The 16,328-nt window shown below is 41.5% G+C and overlaps 1 protein-coding gene across 1 annotated transcript in view; it reads left to right on the forward strand.

Moving 5' to 3' along the window:
• Window positions 1-1,977: 1,977 nt before the first annotated feature.
• Window positions 1,978-16,328, forward strand: part of NOX3 (NADPH oxidase 3) — a 57,352-nt gene continuing 43,001 nt past the window's right edge. The window contains exons 1-6 of the mRNA XM_003797858.1: window positions 1,978-2,022; window positions 2,655-2,750; window positions 2,862-2,972; window positions 4,420-4,504; window positions 13,234-13,379; window positions 16,086-16,267. Coding sequence (XP_003797906.1) covers window positions 1,978-2,022; window positions 2,655-2,750; window positions 2,862-2,972; window positions 4,420-4,504; window positions 13,234-13,379; window positions 16,086-16,267 — 665 coding nt within the window. The remainder of the gene's footprint in view (window positions 2,023-2,654; window positions 2,751-2,861; window positions 2,973-4,419; window positions 4,505-13,233; window positions 13,380-16,085; window positions 16,268-16,328) is intronic.

Genomic DNA, 16,328 nt, shown 5'->3' on the forward strand with positions numbered 1-16,328 from the left:
GAGGTAACCCACAGTCAAGGCTGGGTGGCAAGTCCAAAGCTCAGCTGTTCGTCAGAATGCTTCACCAGGTTGTCAGGAGGCAGAGAGAGCAGGGGGAGCACGTGCCTTTTATTGAGGCATTCACAGGAAGAAAGTCACAAGGCTTACCCAGGGCTGGATACTATGAATAATTTCAGCAGGCCCTGGGTATAGGGTGGTCAGTCCCTAGCTGTCCAGTACCTGGCCCCAGGGTGATTTAGGGCAGGGGAAATCTTGGCTTTTAGAGTTTGATAAGGGAGGTGGTTGGGAGTATGGACTTGGGGTTGATTGATTTACATAAGTGCTCACAGACAAGTTGTTTCTACCATTAGGAATTAGCTAACTACCCTAACTTGGGCAATTCCCCTCCGAGACTACAAGACCTAAAGACATCAAAGCATAACAAAATGGGGGGGGGGGCATGATTAATATACAGTAGGATGAATTATTCATTTTTTTTTTTTTTTGAAACAGAGTCTCACTATGTTGCCCAGACTGGGCTTGAACTCCTGGGCTCAAGGAATCCTCCCCCCTTGCTTTCTATACAGCTGGGATTACAGGTGTGAGCCACCATGCCCAGCACATTTTTCTGTAATTCATTAGTGTTATGTAGAAATAACATATTTATTTGTGATTATAAATTAAATAAATTTATAGAACTTAAATGTGTCCAACTTATTAAAATATAGTTGATACCGACATAATACCTATGTTTTAATATACAACTCTATAAATAAATATTTCCTAAAAGAAGTAATATAAAGTAATGGCTGAAAATGAAGATGCTAAAGTCAGAGAGAACTGGAGTCACGTCCCACGATTCATACTGCCAGTTACTTTACTAGAGTTTGTTTCCACCTTTCCATAACAGGGCTTGTAATATCCACTGGATGGAGTCCATGTTGGACAATATTTGAAAAAAACTTAACCTGCTGCCTGGATAAACACAGATCAATGAATACTCACAATTCTTATCCCTACCACATTTTTAAATTTTTAAAATTCTTTTAGGACCCCTAGACAGACCCACCACATGCAAGCACAGAAAGCTTAGGCAATTATTCAAATGGTTTGAATCTCTTCCTATTTTCATCTTACTTGTCTAAAAATTTTAAATGAAATATTTGGGCCAGAAAACTTCTTCATTTTGGATAATTTTGCCTAGCAGAGTGATGTGATAGTCACATTGAACTGTGACTTACACAAAATCAGAGAAGGACCAGGCTACCAAGAAACCACTCCTGGAATCACGATGGTAAGAAAGCATACTCTCTCCTGCCTCCTGGGTGTATTAAGTGGGATTAGAACGCGCACACACGAAGAAGAGGGAGATTGATTCCATCAATCCTACAGAAAAAGTGCAATTTCATAGTCACACTTTTAGATTTATAAGTTTTCTACCTGCAATATTTTTAGGGTCATTTTTTCTTCCCCATCTTCTCAAACACTATTTAATTCATATTTATTTAGCCCGCACGCTAGGTCTTCTACAGAGAGCTTTTTTGAAAGGGGTGAGAGGAAGGAAGTAAAGAAGTAAAAATAAAGTAGACAAACCTTGAGAGCGAGTGCTTGGCCGTCTGCAGCCTCCAGCAGTTAGGTTATTTCTCAAATTTACATAAAGACTTATTATCATCTTGACTGCAACCATGTAGAAAATGAATGAGGTATAAAGTACATGAGGACAATCTAATAAAACCAGCTTTCTTTTATTATAAAACCTTTGAAGAAAGGAATCATTAGACAGAGGCTTGCCTTGTATTTACCCAGGTCATGAGGCATGTCGGCTTGGTGATGTGCCTTTGGCAAGAAGTCCTTAATTAGAAATTCCTCGAGAGCTACTCCCCGTAGGTGCTCCCTAAGACAAAAAGATGAAATAATTTAGTACAGAAGCCCTTACTGAGGACTGACTACAGAGGCTGGTGAATAGAAGGAATCATTTCCTGATCGAGAAGTGTCAGGATGGGGTGCTGGATCTTACATGAGGGTCTCACCATCATATTAGTAGTAAGTATCATGTTTGTTTTTCAACTTTAAATATGTAGATTGAATCATCTTTGATTTTTAGGATCACTTGCACAGGAAGGCTAAGTAGCTTGGAGTATTCCTCTCTAGTCAAAAGACCAAAACTTGTTAGAAAACATTCCCTTGCTATTATTTAATTCATCCTTATAGAATCAGGCAAAGTTGTTTTCCGATTGAGCTCAGTTTTAATTATTTTGAAAGTCAAGAAGTTTGTTTTTGCATAATGTATGAATGCTTCCCTACATCAAATGAAGTCTTTGAATTAGACTATGAAATTGGAATCTTTCTAGAATACTCTCCAAGTTGTTTTTAAAGATTTCCTCCTTCTTGACATCATTGTCAAGCAATGTGCATTAAGAAGGTTTTGCCTTTTCACTAAATTACTTGAAACTGAGTTCTACGCATTTACAATCTTTTTAATAAAGTTAATAATTTCTTACCATTATGATCATTGTTAAAAACTCATCTGTGAAAAATAAATATAGAGAGTAATTCTGATTAATATGTAGTATTGAGAATTTTTTCTTTCACTGTAAAAGAAGAACCCCAGGGATTTTGAGCAGAAGAAAAGGCTGGAGATGGCGTTGATTGGTTCTCTTTCTGTCCTACTCCAGCTCCTCTGGCTGGGAGTGAATTTGTATCTGTTCATTGACACATTCTGTTGGTATGAAGAAGAGGAATCTTTCTACTACACAAGAGCTATTTTGGGTGTAAGTACAATTGGTGTTTGAACATTATTGTTTTAGAAAACAAAACGCATTTTATTTCCCCGGCTTCCTTGTTTTCACTGCATCTCTTTTTGTGTCTTTACCTATGGACAGTCAGCCCTGGCTTGGGCACGAGCATCGGCACTGTGTCTGAATTTTAACTGCATGCTAATTCTACTGCCTATCAGCCGAAACCTTATCTCATTCATTAGAGGAACAAGTCTTGTAAGTACAAAAATATTTGAAATAATCATAGTTGTTGTGACTTCCTAATATAAGTACCATTGACGACAAAGATACCCTTGACTATAGATATTCCCATATTCAGTTTCATGAACATCAATAATCTGTCCATTTGATCTAACTTTTGCTCTTGCCATGGACTTCTTATATAACATCGAACTCATTGCTTATTCCTTTCCTGATGCTTTGCTCCACAGAGAAGGAAACTTTCTAACAGCTTGAACTATGACCATTTTTGATGAAAAGAAGACTGATAAGCAGTTGAGGAAAATGCCACTCAGGAAATATCTGAGTTCTTACCCCTCAGAAAGCACAATCTCAGCATATAGATTTTAGTATGTAAATTTTAACACCGACATTTCTTAATACAGTAGAACCTCTATAAATCCACCCCCACCATGGATGGATGGAACAAACAGGTCAACATATGGAGGTGGTCAACAGACGGAACTAGGTCTACTGTACTGCTATGTACACGTGGTGCATGTCCAGTCTGTGAGAATTAGGTCAACTCTCGCAAAAGGTTGATCATAGTGGGGTTAGCTATGGAGTGTCTATTGTATATTAATTTCACTATTTTGGGTTTATACCTGTACTTCCAATTAAATATAATAGCACACAGAAAATGAGACCTTCAACAACCAGACAAAATAATTTAATACAAAGGCATACCTCATTTTATTTCTCTTCACTTCACTGTATTTGCAGATATTTCTTTTTTTGTAAATTTAAGGTTTGTGGTTGACTTATGTTGAGCAAGTTTATTGGCACCATGTGTGCTTGCTTTGCTCTTCATCTCCATGTCAGAATGTTTTAACAATAATTTTTTTAAATTAAAATATATACTTTTTTAGACATAATGCTATTGTGCATTTAATACACCATGGTATAAGGTAAACAACTTTATACACACTGGAAAACCAAGAAAGGTGTGTGAGTCACTTTTGCTCTATTTGTTTTATTACAGTGATCTGGAATCAAACCCATGGTATCTCTGAGGTTCACCTATAAATCACCATTGGGGGTTTATGAATATTTAGATATAGATGCATATGAGAATAATGCCTTTTTGTGTAATAAGAAATAATTTAAAGACTAAACTACACAGATGAAGATGATGGCTATCACCTTTCATATTCTAAACGAAGAAGCTGTGTGAGGTGTGGATATTAGCAGGTTTATTTAAGAGTCTTGAGGTATAGCCGGCATAGCCAGAGAATAACTAACTTAATCATTTTTGAGTTAAAATGTCAGCAAAGCAAGTAACCGTTTTGTTTTCCCAGTTTGACTAGTGGTCACTAACTTTTGTATCTTGTAGTCTCACTTTAAGCAATTTAGAGGCAAAGCCTGAGTCCTAATCTCTCAACTGTCATAATACTGTTATCATTGGGATGTTTCCCTAAATTAGGTTTTCTTGTTGTTTCTCTAGTGCTGCAGAGGACCATGGAGGAGACAATTAGACAAAAACCTCAAATTTCACAAGCTGGTTGCCTATGGGATAGCTGTTAATGCGAGTAAGTCCTTGTTAATTGCTTGGTGGATTTACTAACTCTAATGTTTAACTTTATAGTTTAGTTTTAACTCCACCTCTCCCCAAGCCTTACCTTTAGGTAAAAGAAATCTTTGCCCTTCATCTGGTCATGTGAACTTTAAAATTTCCAATGCATACTCATCCATGAGTTTTCCCCTATAAGACCTCAAAATTTGTCAAAGAGAAGTTGGTAAAATGCCATTTTCACTTGTGAGTAGTTAAGCTTGTTGATAACACAATCATAAATACCTGCTTGAAAAGTGAACACTTTGCTATTTAATATAATCCACAATGAAAATGAAATGGACCTATCCTCAAAATCTCATTCGTTGTCATAGGAAAGTTAATATCAAACAGTGTCATGGGCATTAAAAAGGAAAAGAAAGATCATGTGAACCAGGTTCTGAATAGTATTGAACTTGAGAATATAAAAAGATCTTGAAAAGATAAGAAGCCTTATGGGCATATAAAGTGTTACTGTTATATATTTCTAATTCAAGAGGAAAGCACTCAAAATTAGCATCCAAGGCCAAGGTTAAACTATAGTGGGGGAGAAAGGAAGAGGAGCAATGACCAGCTGGCTGGTGGTTTTGTAGGAAAACAAAGATGTTGAAATAAAAGGCTATCTGAACAATAAGGAGTTATGATTCAGGACTGTTTCTCTCAAACTAATTTAACTATAAAATGTTCTCCTCATTTGTTTTTATCCTCTCATGCATAAAAAATAGCAGAGTAAAAGGAACACTCAAAACAAATGTGAATTTAATTAAGCAACAAGACATGACAGACGGTGCCCAAGTGCCAATTAACACAGCTTTGGGTGTGCAGTGAGACAGGAGGGGAAGATTCTCCCAGTGATTGTCTTCAGCGCCAGATTAAGTCAACCCCAGAAGAGCGTTGAAAAAGGTCTTTGTGGTTTGTTAAGAAACAGGGGTAAAAAGACATCATGTCCTAGAGGGGAAAAAAAAACAAACAGTGAAGGGATGGAAGGCACAGAACAAGATGACTCAATCTTCGTCTTCAGGGGTCCACGAGAGGGCTGAGTGTGCGCAGGTACCAATACTCTTTGATGAATGAGGGAATGAATGAAGAAATGAATGAATGAAGAACTCGGGGAACCAGCTCTCAGCTCAGAAATGGAAATCTTCCCCAGACCATGGGGATGATATTAAATATAAACGAAGTTCCCCTAAGAGTACTGAGTCCCCCATCCTGTGCTGATGTCCAAGCAGAGAGGCCACATTGCTCCTTGGGAGGCTTATCAAGAAGAAATTCATGGAATCTTTAGGATTCCTATAAAATGTTAAGTATGCTGAATTCCTGCATCACACAGGAAAATGGCAATAAAATCCTATCACCATCCCATACCTTTAAGGCAGAATTAGACTCCAGGAGAAAGTTATAAAGACATTATAGAGAAAGGGAGAAAAGAACATCAAAATATATCAGAAAGGGATAAAGGAGAATAAAGAAAAATTGTTATGAAATAGTTTTCTCCTTAAACCTTGAGGATATTTCTTCATATGTGATCACATGTCCATGGTATAATGTGTTAGTAATGTATATTGGATGTCTCCCACACCCAGGACACCCTGAGAACAGCTATAATGTTCTGAAACTAGTGGGGTCAGTGCTGTTTTCGGAATGGAGTATAATTGAGCATGGGGCAGCAGTTGGCTAAAAGCAGATGGCCAAGTTATTTTATTCCCCAGCTACTGACTGGTGTGTGATCTCAGATAAGTTCCTCATGCCCCTTCCTCTGTCCTAGTAAAAGAACAGTAAGACAATCTCCATGAGATGTGCAGCTTAGCGTCAGGACTGGACAGAGTTGGGAATTTGCAGAATGCAAGGTTATTCTCTTGGTGCTACCGCAAATAAGATCCAATCTAAACTCCTCAGACGACGCCCTGCTCACAGGCCAGGCATCCCATCTCCCACCACACCTTCCCTGCTCTTTCCCCTGGGGCAGCTCAAGCTCCTGGGAGTTCCCGAGCATTCTGTCCCTTTGCCTGATCAACTCTCTTGCCTGAAATGCTCTCACTCTCCCTCCTTATGCTCACAGAGTGGGGCATCCCCGTCAATGTGCTCACAGAGTGGAGCATCCCCGTCAATGTGCTCACAGGGTGGGGCACCCCCGTCATCATGCTCACAGAGTGGGGCATCCCTGTCACCGTGCTCATGGGGTGGGGCATCCCCGTCACCGTGCTCACAGAGTGGGGCATCCCCGTCATCGTGCTCACGGGGTGGGGCACCCCCGTCATCGTGCTCACGGGGTGGGACACTGCTATTTCCAGGACTCACCACCTGCTCCAGCCCCCAAACTCCCACCCCCCTACCCCCAACTCAGCTGCCCCTGTGACAGGTCTAATGTCACACTTCCTACCACACAGTGAAATTCCTCAGACTCTGGTCAAGTCCAGGGCTGAGACTGTGTCTTTCCCATCTTGGTTATTTTGGTCCCTGACACATAAAGGTCCTAACAAATTGGGCCAGACCTGAGGGTGGGCAGACGTTGGCAGCAGGCAGGAGAGGGTGAAGGAAGACCTGGGAAAGGACCAGACTCAGCGCAGGAGCAGTTTGGGGTGAAGGAATCAGTGCCGGGAGTGAAGGGACTGAAATGATGTCAGTCGCCCAAGGTCATAAATCCACACACAGCCACAACAAAAGAAAACAGGGTGTATTTCCTCCCCCTTTCCCTCATATGTCCCTGAAGAGAATCAAGTATTCTTCCAGCCCCTTGACTCCTGAACCCCCACTGCTCTGCCAGGCCCCCCAGTATCTCCTGGGGCTCCCCGCAGGAGCTGCCTCTGGGAGCGCAGGCCCCTGGTCTGCACCTCCATGGCAACCCACGCCTGCTGCTGTTTCCACTCCGGGCGAAGGCAGGAGGTGGGAAGAGAGCGCTCTGCTTCTCCCAAACCCTGACAAAGCAATTATTACATTTCACATTACTGGAGAAATGGGGCTGGCAACTGCGCTTTTAGGAGAGACAAAATGCTAAGCCCCAGTTTCACAGATACACCTTCGCTTTTCACATTTTGTCCTTCTGGCGTATTCACTGGGGAGCAGCGGAAAATGTCCCTGCCTTTATTTTATTAGCATCGCCCATTATGCTGCATTTCAAATCGCCGCCTGGCTTAATAGAGGTGTGTAACCTTGGAGGAAGCGCACCCACGTCCAAGTGTGGTGCCAGCCTCTAATTTCTCATCCGTTCTCCTGTAAGTCGCACTGCAGGCTTTAATTGGTCAACTCATTAAAGGATGTAATTAGAAACCGTGGAAGTAGGCTAGGGAGGGGGAGGGAAGAGGCAAACAATGGTGTCCGTAATCAAGGACATCATGGGGATGCCCTGAAGAGAGGCTGCCTCTTCTGCCTTCCTGCCTTCCTGTCCACCCCCCTGTGATAAGAGCTGCCAGGGCGTTCTTCAGCCACTAATAAATCATTTTCAGGGACCTATAACCCCACTGGTATGAAAATCATAGTTTCACAGCCTCTCCGTTCTTATAATGTGGATCTTTCTAAATCCTTTGGTCCACAGTAGACTTTGAAGATCCTCCCAACTGAAAAGTAGTACTTTGAGCCTGAGCTTCCATCAAAGGGCGCTATAAATAGTGACCTAGGCAGTGCTCTCGGTGAATTTGGCAGCTTATGTCCAAGTTCTATGGATATACAATTACCCCCATCGCAGCTTCTGATAAGTTGCTAAAACATCAATAAACATAACAAGGTCAAGATGAGGGGAGGGAGGACAGAATAAGCATATTGAGAAAATGAAGTTTTGGAGCCCTCAGGGTTGAGAACAGCACCAAAGGCACAGACCCTGCTGGTCCCCAACCCCTAAGGAATTGCTGTGGACCAGTTCTGCCCCAGGCGCTGCGAGCTCCAGGGAACCTCTATCTCCACTCCCGGCTAACAGGATTAAATGGGATTTACAAACGCATGGTACACACAATGGTGCCAAAGTCAGCGAGTCCTCCTACAGAAATCAGACCAAATTTCAAAGTTTTTGGCCAAATTACGGCTGCAGAATCAAGCCAGGATCTGTCCCTGGGTCCACGTTTTTAAAGGCTGTTTAATTAGGAGGTGACTAACTCGAAGTGACTGTTATCACTGACAGGCAGGCAGAAAGACAGCAAGAACTGGCCACCCTTCCAAGATTCCCCTCAATTATGCTTCCTTTGATCTCCTGAGAAATAAAATGAAAGAAAGAAGGAAGGAAAAGGGACTTTCTCAGGGCAACTGGCTCTAATTGTAGCCTTTATGATTTCTTTGTTCACTCTTCAATGAAATCTCCTTATTTGAACTCAGAAGTTCACACACCAATTAAATGTATGTGTGCAGTGTTTCCAAAATTGCTGCTCTTTTAAAAGTGCTCTGAGGAGAACGTCAAATTGTAGAAAGATCCAGTTGTAGCTCCTTGCAGCCTGGCACGATCGGGCGGCTTATGGAAATGAGTACATTGGGCTCCTCCAAAGGCACAGCTGTGTCCATGGAAAGTCCACAGGAGCCCCAAGAAGTAGTCACCAGCATGGCCGATGGCCCCAGATTTACTCCAAGACTGAAAAGCCCCATTTAAGCTACTATTGACTTTGAAAACATGCGAAAATAAGTTTCATGTTGGCATTGCTTCCATTTGGTCTACCAATCCCTTTTAGATGATAAATGTTCCCAGTTAACTTCAGAGGAGGACATAAGAGCCACTTGCTGGAAGGGAGCTGAGATACCTCATAGTTGAGTCCAACCTACCCATTTCACAGATGAGAAAACAGAGACTGAAAGAAGTAACTGACGGCCTGATTTCTGCTACATGATAATGCTAATAACATGAATGACATTGATGACAGAGAGAAAAATCCAACCACATCACTATCTTATCACGTAACTGAAGCAATAGTCACTGTAACATAGACATCAGGGTCACGATTTGACCTATTTATTTAGATTAAAATTATTTATAAAAATTAAAACATGTAAAGGAAAAATTATATGATATCTTTAAAAGAACAAAAACACTATCTCCCCTGGAATCTATCAAATCCCAACGGTCCTGAATTTAGTAGTGCTGTATCTTTAGTTTCCAGCTGAGATCACGTAAAATTAGGACCAGAGGTAAGAGGAAAATAAAATGTTTCGACAAACAAAATGGGCATAAGCAGTTTTCTCTCTGAGAATTGCTGAGATAAATAAAATATTCCACTTTTTTATCTTCTACCTCGTGAAAAGAAAACAAAATGGAGGAAGCTGGAGCAAAGGAATATTTAAGAAATGAACTTTAAAGCACATGAAAAATGCTGGAGAGAATAGTTTTCAACACATTCCCCCAGGAGCTACCTCTTGAAAAGTGTCTTGGGCTTGCTTATACTACTTCATTAGTTTCCTCAGCTATGTTATGGGAGACCCGGCAACAGGACCAAATACATAGTTCAATATCTTCGTTCACTCAATCAACGCACTTAAATTTAGTTTAACAGTGTCAAATTCTCATGTGGAAATCAATCTAATAGCAAACAGATTGTGATCCACAACTCATTACACGGGAGAGGAATGTTATAAAACAGGGAATGATATAAACGAGAATTTATCCTGCCCCGTCTTTCTATCACGCGCAGGGGATACAAGGGTGAGCAAGTCGTTTAATTTGGTGGGAAGCTCAGTCTCTGTTCCTGTAGGTTGGGAATAGCTCCATTCCCTGTCACCAGAGAAGGAGGAAAGATGGAGCAGAGAGGTGAGGGTTCAGGGGTGCAGTGTAGGGGGGCACTTACGCCAGCCCATGATGAGGACTCCAAATGTCCAGATCAGTCAAAGCCTTAGGAACAGTCGGACTCCAGATCAAAGACACCAAGCGAACCCACTTAAAGAGTCTCACCAAAGCCCGCAGGAGAAACTAGTTTTAAGTAAACAGGAAGGTGCAATAATCACTGATTAGTCAAAAGAAGCAATACGCATTAAAGGGCAAAAGATGCGGCATCAGAGTCCCATTTATTTATCCCGCTAATGGACTAAATTCCTGAACCCTTTGAATACTGGTCTGTACAATGGGAATAAGACTAACACCTGCGGGTCCAATCAGATGATATCCTAGAGCATTTAGAACAGTGGCTGGTGTTTAGTAAGCATTCAATATACGTCAGCTCTGAGAAGTATTACCTGTTTGTAAAGGCTTTGAGATACTTATCAGAAAACAGAAATTAGGAATACTGCTCAGTGTTTGTGTTCAACTTAACAAGTAGTGCCCATTTTACACAGAGTGCCCTGGGAAGGAATGGCGCTAGTGTTCTGACACTAAACAAGGCAGCCCCTTCCTAGACGTGACGGCGTAGGCAGACGTGCTTGCTGAAGGGGAAATACACCGCCACCTCTTGGGCCCTAACCACACTGACCCCGTAGGAGGCAGGAAACATCACAGAGGCAGAAACACCATCACGAGCTTTGCCTTCCTTGGTGCACCTCAACCAAGAGTGGATCTGACTAGATTTTCAACTTAAAGGCTGAAGAAAAATGTGTGAGTATATAAGTACACACCTCAGCAGAGAACACTCCGACAGGGGTGCAGCTACAGATTGATTTCCTGACCTGTGTTTACCCCTGCTGCCTCTCTGTGGTCTCGTTGTCACTCAGCAATTAATTATTAAATACTAACCGGGGCTCAGCAATGTGCCAGGTGCTGAGGTTTCAAGAGGAATAAAGTCCATCCTTGAGCCAAGTCCACTGGGGACACAGGTGTAATGAATACTTGTAGCAATCATAGAAAACCACTTCTGAACTGGGTCATAAAGCACGTGTAGATCTTTGCAAGTCAGAAAAGGGAACGATGGAGGGAACTCAGGCAATAGAGAATAGAGGCTGAACCGAAGATGAACAGCAGGGACCAGAGTGAAGCCAGCATCCTTAGGAGTTTCTGCTTTTCCTGTGCTCCCTCCTTCATGCCTCAACCCACAGCGTACAGTTATGGGGATCCCATAACCTGCCTTCAGTTCATACAGACTGAACAATGTCGTAGCCCCTGGTATCCATGTGGGCACAGGGAACATAGGCTATCAACTGGGAAAGCGTTTGCATGTCGTACAATGAATCCTCTTTCTACACTTGAATCTGATCCCAGTGGTGGGTATCTCCCAGCCACCCAGCCAGGGGCCCATTTGCAGGAAAAGCATCTGTAATGTCATTGTCTGGATGTTGTGACTGCTGGCGTCCCGACAGATTTCCCGAGACAAGAAAGAGTAGCATCGCAGGCAGACTCCGCAGACCAGAAGATGCTTGTTCTCCTCATTTGGAATTTAGACATCACCAGAATTAGGAAGCTTTCTTTACCGCTTAAGAACATCTAGAACAGTGGTTCTCAACCTTCCTAATGCCACGGCCCTTTAATACAATTCCTGTGGGGTGTGACAGGTTGAGAACCGCTGATCTAGAAGATATGTTTAGTTCCATAAATCCTGGCTTATTTCAATTCACCAGCAAAAACACATGCAAATACATGTGTTTATGTGTATGTGTAGGGCATATACACACATATAAAAGTTCTCCCTTATCTGCGGGGGACACTTCCCAAGACCCCCAGTGGACGCCTGCAGCTGTGGGTAGTACTGACCTGATGGCTGCCCATTAGAACGTAATTCTGTTCCTGCCTTCCACCCACAAATGTAATCGTTCCCCTCATGACTAAGCACCGATCACACACTGTGGCTGTAACTTTCGCAGTTTGAGGTGTGACAGCAAAACTATCACAAATTTCTTTTTCTTTTCTTCACGATTTCACAGATAGAAGATTGCTTCTTACTGTAGATCTTAGCAACCTCACCGTATGATTTTTTTTCTTTCATTATTAAGTTGAGAACTTTCACCTTTTCACTAAAAGTACTTGCTGGCTTTTCTTTGGCATATCCAAATTGCCGGCATCACTACTCTCGAGCTTTGAAGCCATTATTAAGTAAAATAAGGGTTACTTGAACACAAATACTGGGATGCCATGATCACCCAGGTGGCTACTGAGTGACTCATGGGTGGGTAGCAAAGATTGCCCGACAAAGGGCTGAGTCATATCCCGGGTGGAACAGAGTGGGGCGGTACAGGATTTTATCACACTGCTCAGGACAGCATACAATTTAAAACTTATAAATTGTTTACATCTGGAGTTTTCCATTTAACATTAATATTTTCAGACTGAAATTGACTGCCCAAAAGTAAAATGACAGAAAGTAAAACCATGGACAGGGGACCACTATACACTAACATGCATACAAAAATGCAATGTCTAAGAGCAAACAGAAACAACATCTCCCCTGGTATCTATCGCAGGTATCGTATACATATAAACCAACACGTAGGATGCAGAGTATTCTGGAGTAAGACTTTCTGACTTCTTAAGTTTAATATAGATGTAAAATTTCTTTAGTTAAGAATTATCTCATATATAATTATGCTGTGATACAACAACACGGCATTATTCAAGTTCCAAAATAATTGTTATTTTAACATTAAATTGTGATGAATTGAGATTTACCTTATTTCTTAATATAATTAAAAAGAATCTGGAGAGTCAGACAGTATCTTCAGAAATACCTGCTCCATTCAAGACGCACAAATAAATCACTTTTCCTTGGAGATGACAAAAACCACCCCAGAGAAACAGGAGCACAGAGACATGGTACTTTTGAGTGATTACAAAGAAAGAAATTCACAGGTGCATGTCCGGTGTGTCCCCTCCCCGTCTAGCCATCCACATCGTGGCACATGTGTTTAACTTGGAGCGCTACCATGCGAGCCAGGCGGAGGAAGCCGAGGGACTTCTGGCTGCACTTTCCAAACTTGGCAACGCCCCAAATGAGACCTACCTCAACCCCATTCGGACCTTCCACACCGTGAGTTCTCATAGGCTAAGTAGCCTCTCGTCTGAGAAATCCTTCCTTTTCTGATACTTCTATGAGGAACACAGTGCAGTAGAACCTCCCTTGTTGACCACCTCCCTAGACTGACCTCCTCCTCAAGTTGACCTAATTTTCGTAGACCAGATATGCGCCACGTGGACATGTCAAGACGGCAGGCCTAGTTCCTTACATTGACCACCTCCATGTGTTGACCAGTTGGTTTCAGCCCCCTGGGGGATCAACTTACAGAGGTTCTACTGTATTTGCAAAACTTTTAATAAGGGAGATGAAGAGAAAACTCAATCTCTCCCTAATGTTAACAATAATTTCACATTTTTAAAAGTTTTTTTCTATCATGAATGTTGCTGAGAGGTTATGAGCAAGGAGAAAAATATGTGCCTCTTAATTAATTTATAGCAAATACATATGTGTGTGTATATATAGATATTTGAGACATGTAGTAACCTGTTAAAACTCTAATATTTTAAAAAGTTAGCAGCAGGTCATGATTAGATACTTTTCACTGATGCTAGGCTCATAAATAACATGAAGCACCATTTCAGGGAATACACATCGGATGTCTTCATTTTCAATTTGCAAATTGTTTTCTGGATCTCTTCTCCAATTCCTCAAGCTCTGGTACCTGTGTGAATAGCTGGCTTGCCAAATCAGACGCTGGGCAAAGCAGCTAATTTCATAATGAGACTTGCATGGCTAGTGACATCATTAATGCTAATTACCTGTGTGCACCGAGTGGCAGCAGCTGTGGGAAACAAAAAGGTGGCCTCACAATCCGCACCAAGAGATGAGCCTTCCCCTTCCTTACTCACCCCTACCTCTGTCTTCACTGTTGATCAAAACCCTTCCCCATGTATTACCACATTGGAATGTGTATCCAGCATGGTGACCAGGTTACAAAACCTATACTGTCTAAGAAAACCTCAAGGCACCACATCCCAATGATGGAAATCCCTTCATCATTATCTGGCCCGTGTCCTAAGTCACCATTTTGCCCCATACAGCCTTATTTGAAGAATAAAAATTCAATGTCTGTGTCAGGAGAAATTCCGCCGTGCCACGTCCCCTAATGATCCTAGCGTGATTTTCAATATCAGGCCATTGCTCAAGTCAATCTACCTTTTCTTAGCTGACAGCAATTAGAAGCACAAATTTCACAGTTATGAATCAGAACGACAGCTGTCCTCCGTGTGTGGGAATGCCTTTGGTGACACTCGGGTGAGTCACAGCATTTATCTGTGCACCTACTGGGGTTAACGCTTTCCCCTAGGAAGGCTCTGGAAAATTCATTGCTGTAACACCCCACAGTAAACCTCAACATTTTGAATACCTAAAAATTGATATTTATTAGAAATACTTTTAAGGCAATTGAACAAGATAATTAAGCCTCTCTCAATATAGTAATTTCAAAATTTTAGAAGCAATATACTATGTATGTACTAATTAAGTGCAAGCAGCCCTCTAATTTGGGGTATTTAGAGAGAGATGAGTATCAGTAACACAAAGTGTACATTATAGACCATTCTAGAGATGCAGGGGGTTGGCTTCAGAGGGTACATCTGAACTCAAGCCAGTCTATAAATGTGTCTTAAGAGCAGAAACGTAGGGATTCACTTTAATAAGCAAAGAAGAATGATTTAAAGTTAGCACATCCAGTGATGTAAATGGATTCCTAAAATGCCTGAGTGGAGTTGAAAAATAATCTTTTTTTAAATGTTTGAGACTTATCCCTTTCAATTTTATTCCACATTTTGCTCTATGGAAAAAACAACAACAACAACAACAACAATAAACAGTGAAGAAGTCCCTGTCCAGATTTCCTCCAGATCTCAAAGCAACCCAAATTAATGAGGTTTTACCGACAAAAGATACAGTCTGAGTTTATTGAGCTCATCGCTGTCTCAAGGATAGTAACACAATGTATGAATATTAATGACTTGGCAAGAATGTGGGAAACTCACAGTAAAACAAAAATGCCTTGCGATTCACATGCTGAGAGGCTGTTTAACTGTCCTTCACTCACAGGTCAGAGTTCTGGCTTTTTAGCAGTGTCCTCCAGATAAGAAGAGCTGTCTCTTTACCGATCACCCAGCTTCCCCAAGCTTATTCCCAGCTCCCCACCCCAAACCCCTCCCCCAAGATGGTGCAAAAGAAATGCAAGTCATGGTCCTTCCAATTAAAAACCAAGTGCAAAGAATAACCACCAGGGGACAGAGTGTGCAGCTGCTTTATCAGGAATGTCCCCAAAGGACTCCTCAAAAAACGTGCTTATTAATGTTCAAATGCAATTAAGAATGGTGATCCATAGATTTATTTTAAAAATTAAAAACTTAAAACTCAAATTTATTTCACAATATTTTATCTTAAAATGCTCTTGTCATACATTGTCCTCGTTTCAACTCAACATAATAACTGGGATATGAAAGTTGGCTTATACAAATACAAATGTAACCACTACAATGGCATTTTATGAAATTTGAGCAAAGCAAGTGTAAGATGGTAGGAGAGGAAGCAGGAGGCCCCCCCGCTAGGGTTGTCCCTGACCCCGTTGGGGCCAATATGCTTCTGAGTAAAACATTTTTAATGGCTGCCTACTTGGACTCTCAAGTATTGATCCCCCAAATGGAAAAATGTACTAAGATATTAATGTCGTGGTGTTCATTCTTTTTGTTTTTTTTTTAGAACACAATCACTGAGTTGCTGAGAACAACAGCAGGCATCACCGGCCTAGTGATTTCTCTGGCTTTAATCTTGATCATGACTTCTTCAACTGAGTTCATCAGACGGGTCTCCTATGAGCTGTTCTGGTATACCCACCACGTTTTCATCATCTTCTTCATCAGTCTTGCTCTCCATGGGGCAGGGTAAGCCCATCCTGTGCTAACTGTGTGAGATTTTTATCTCTATGAATCTCCAGATAATCTT

This window comes from Otolemur garnettii, unplaced genomic scaffold (assembly GCF_000181295.1).
Source record: "Otolemur garnettii isolate 467f Iridium unplaced genomic scaffold, OtoGar3 scaffold00126, whole genome shotgun sequence".
Classification (NCBI taxonomy): domain Eukaryota; kingdom Metazoa; phylum Chordata; class Mammalia; order Primates; family Galagidae; genus Otolemur; species Otolemur garnettii.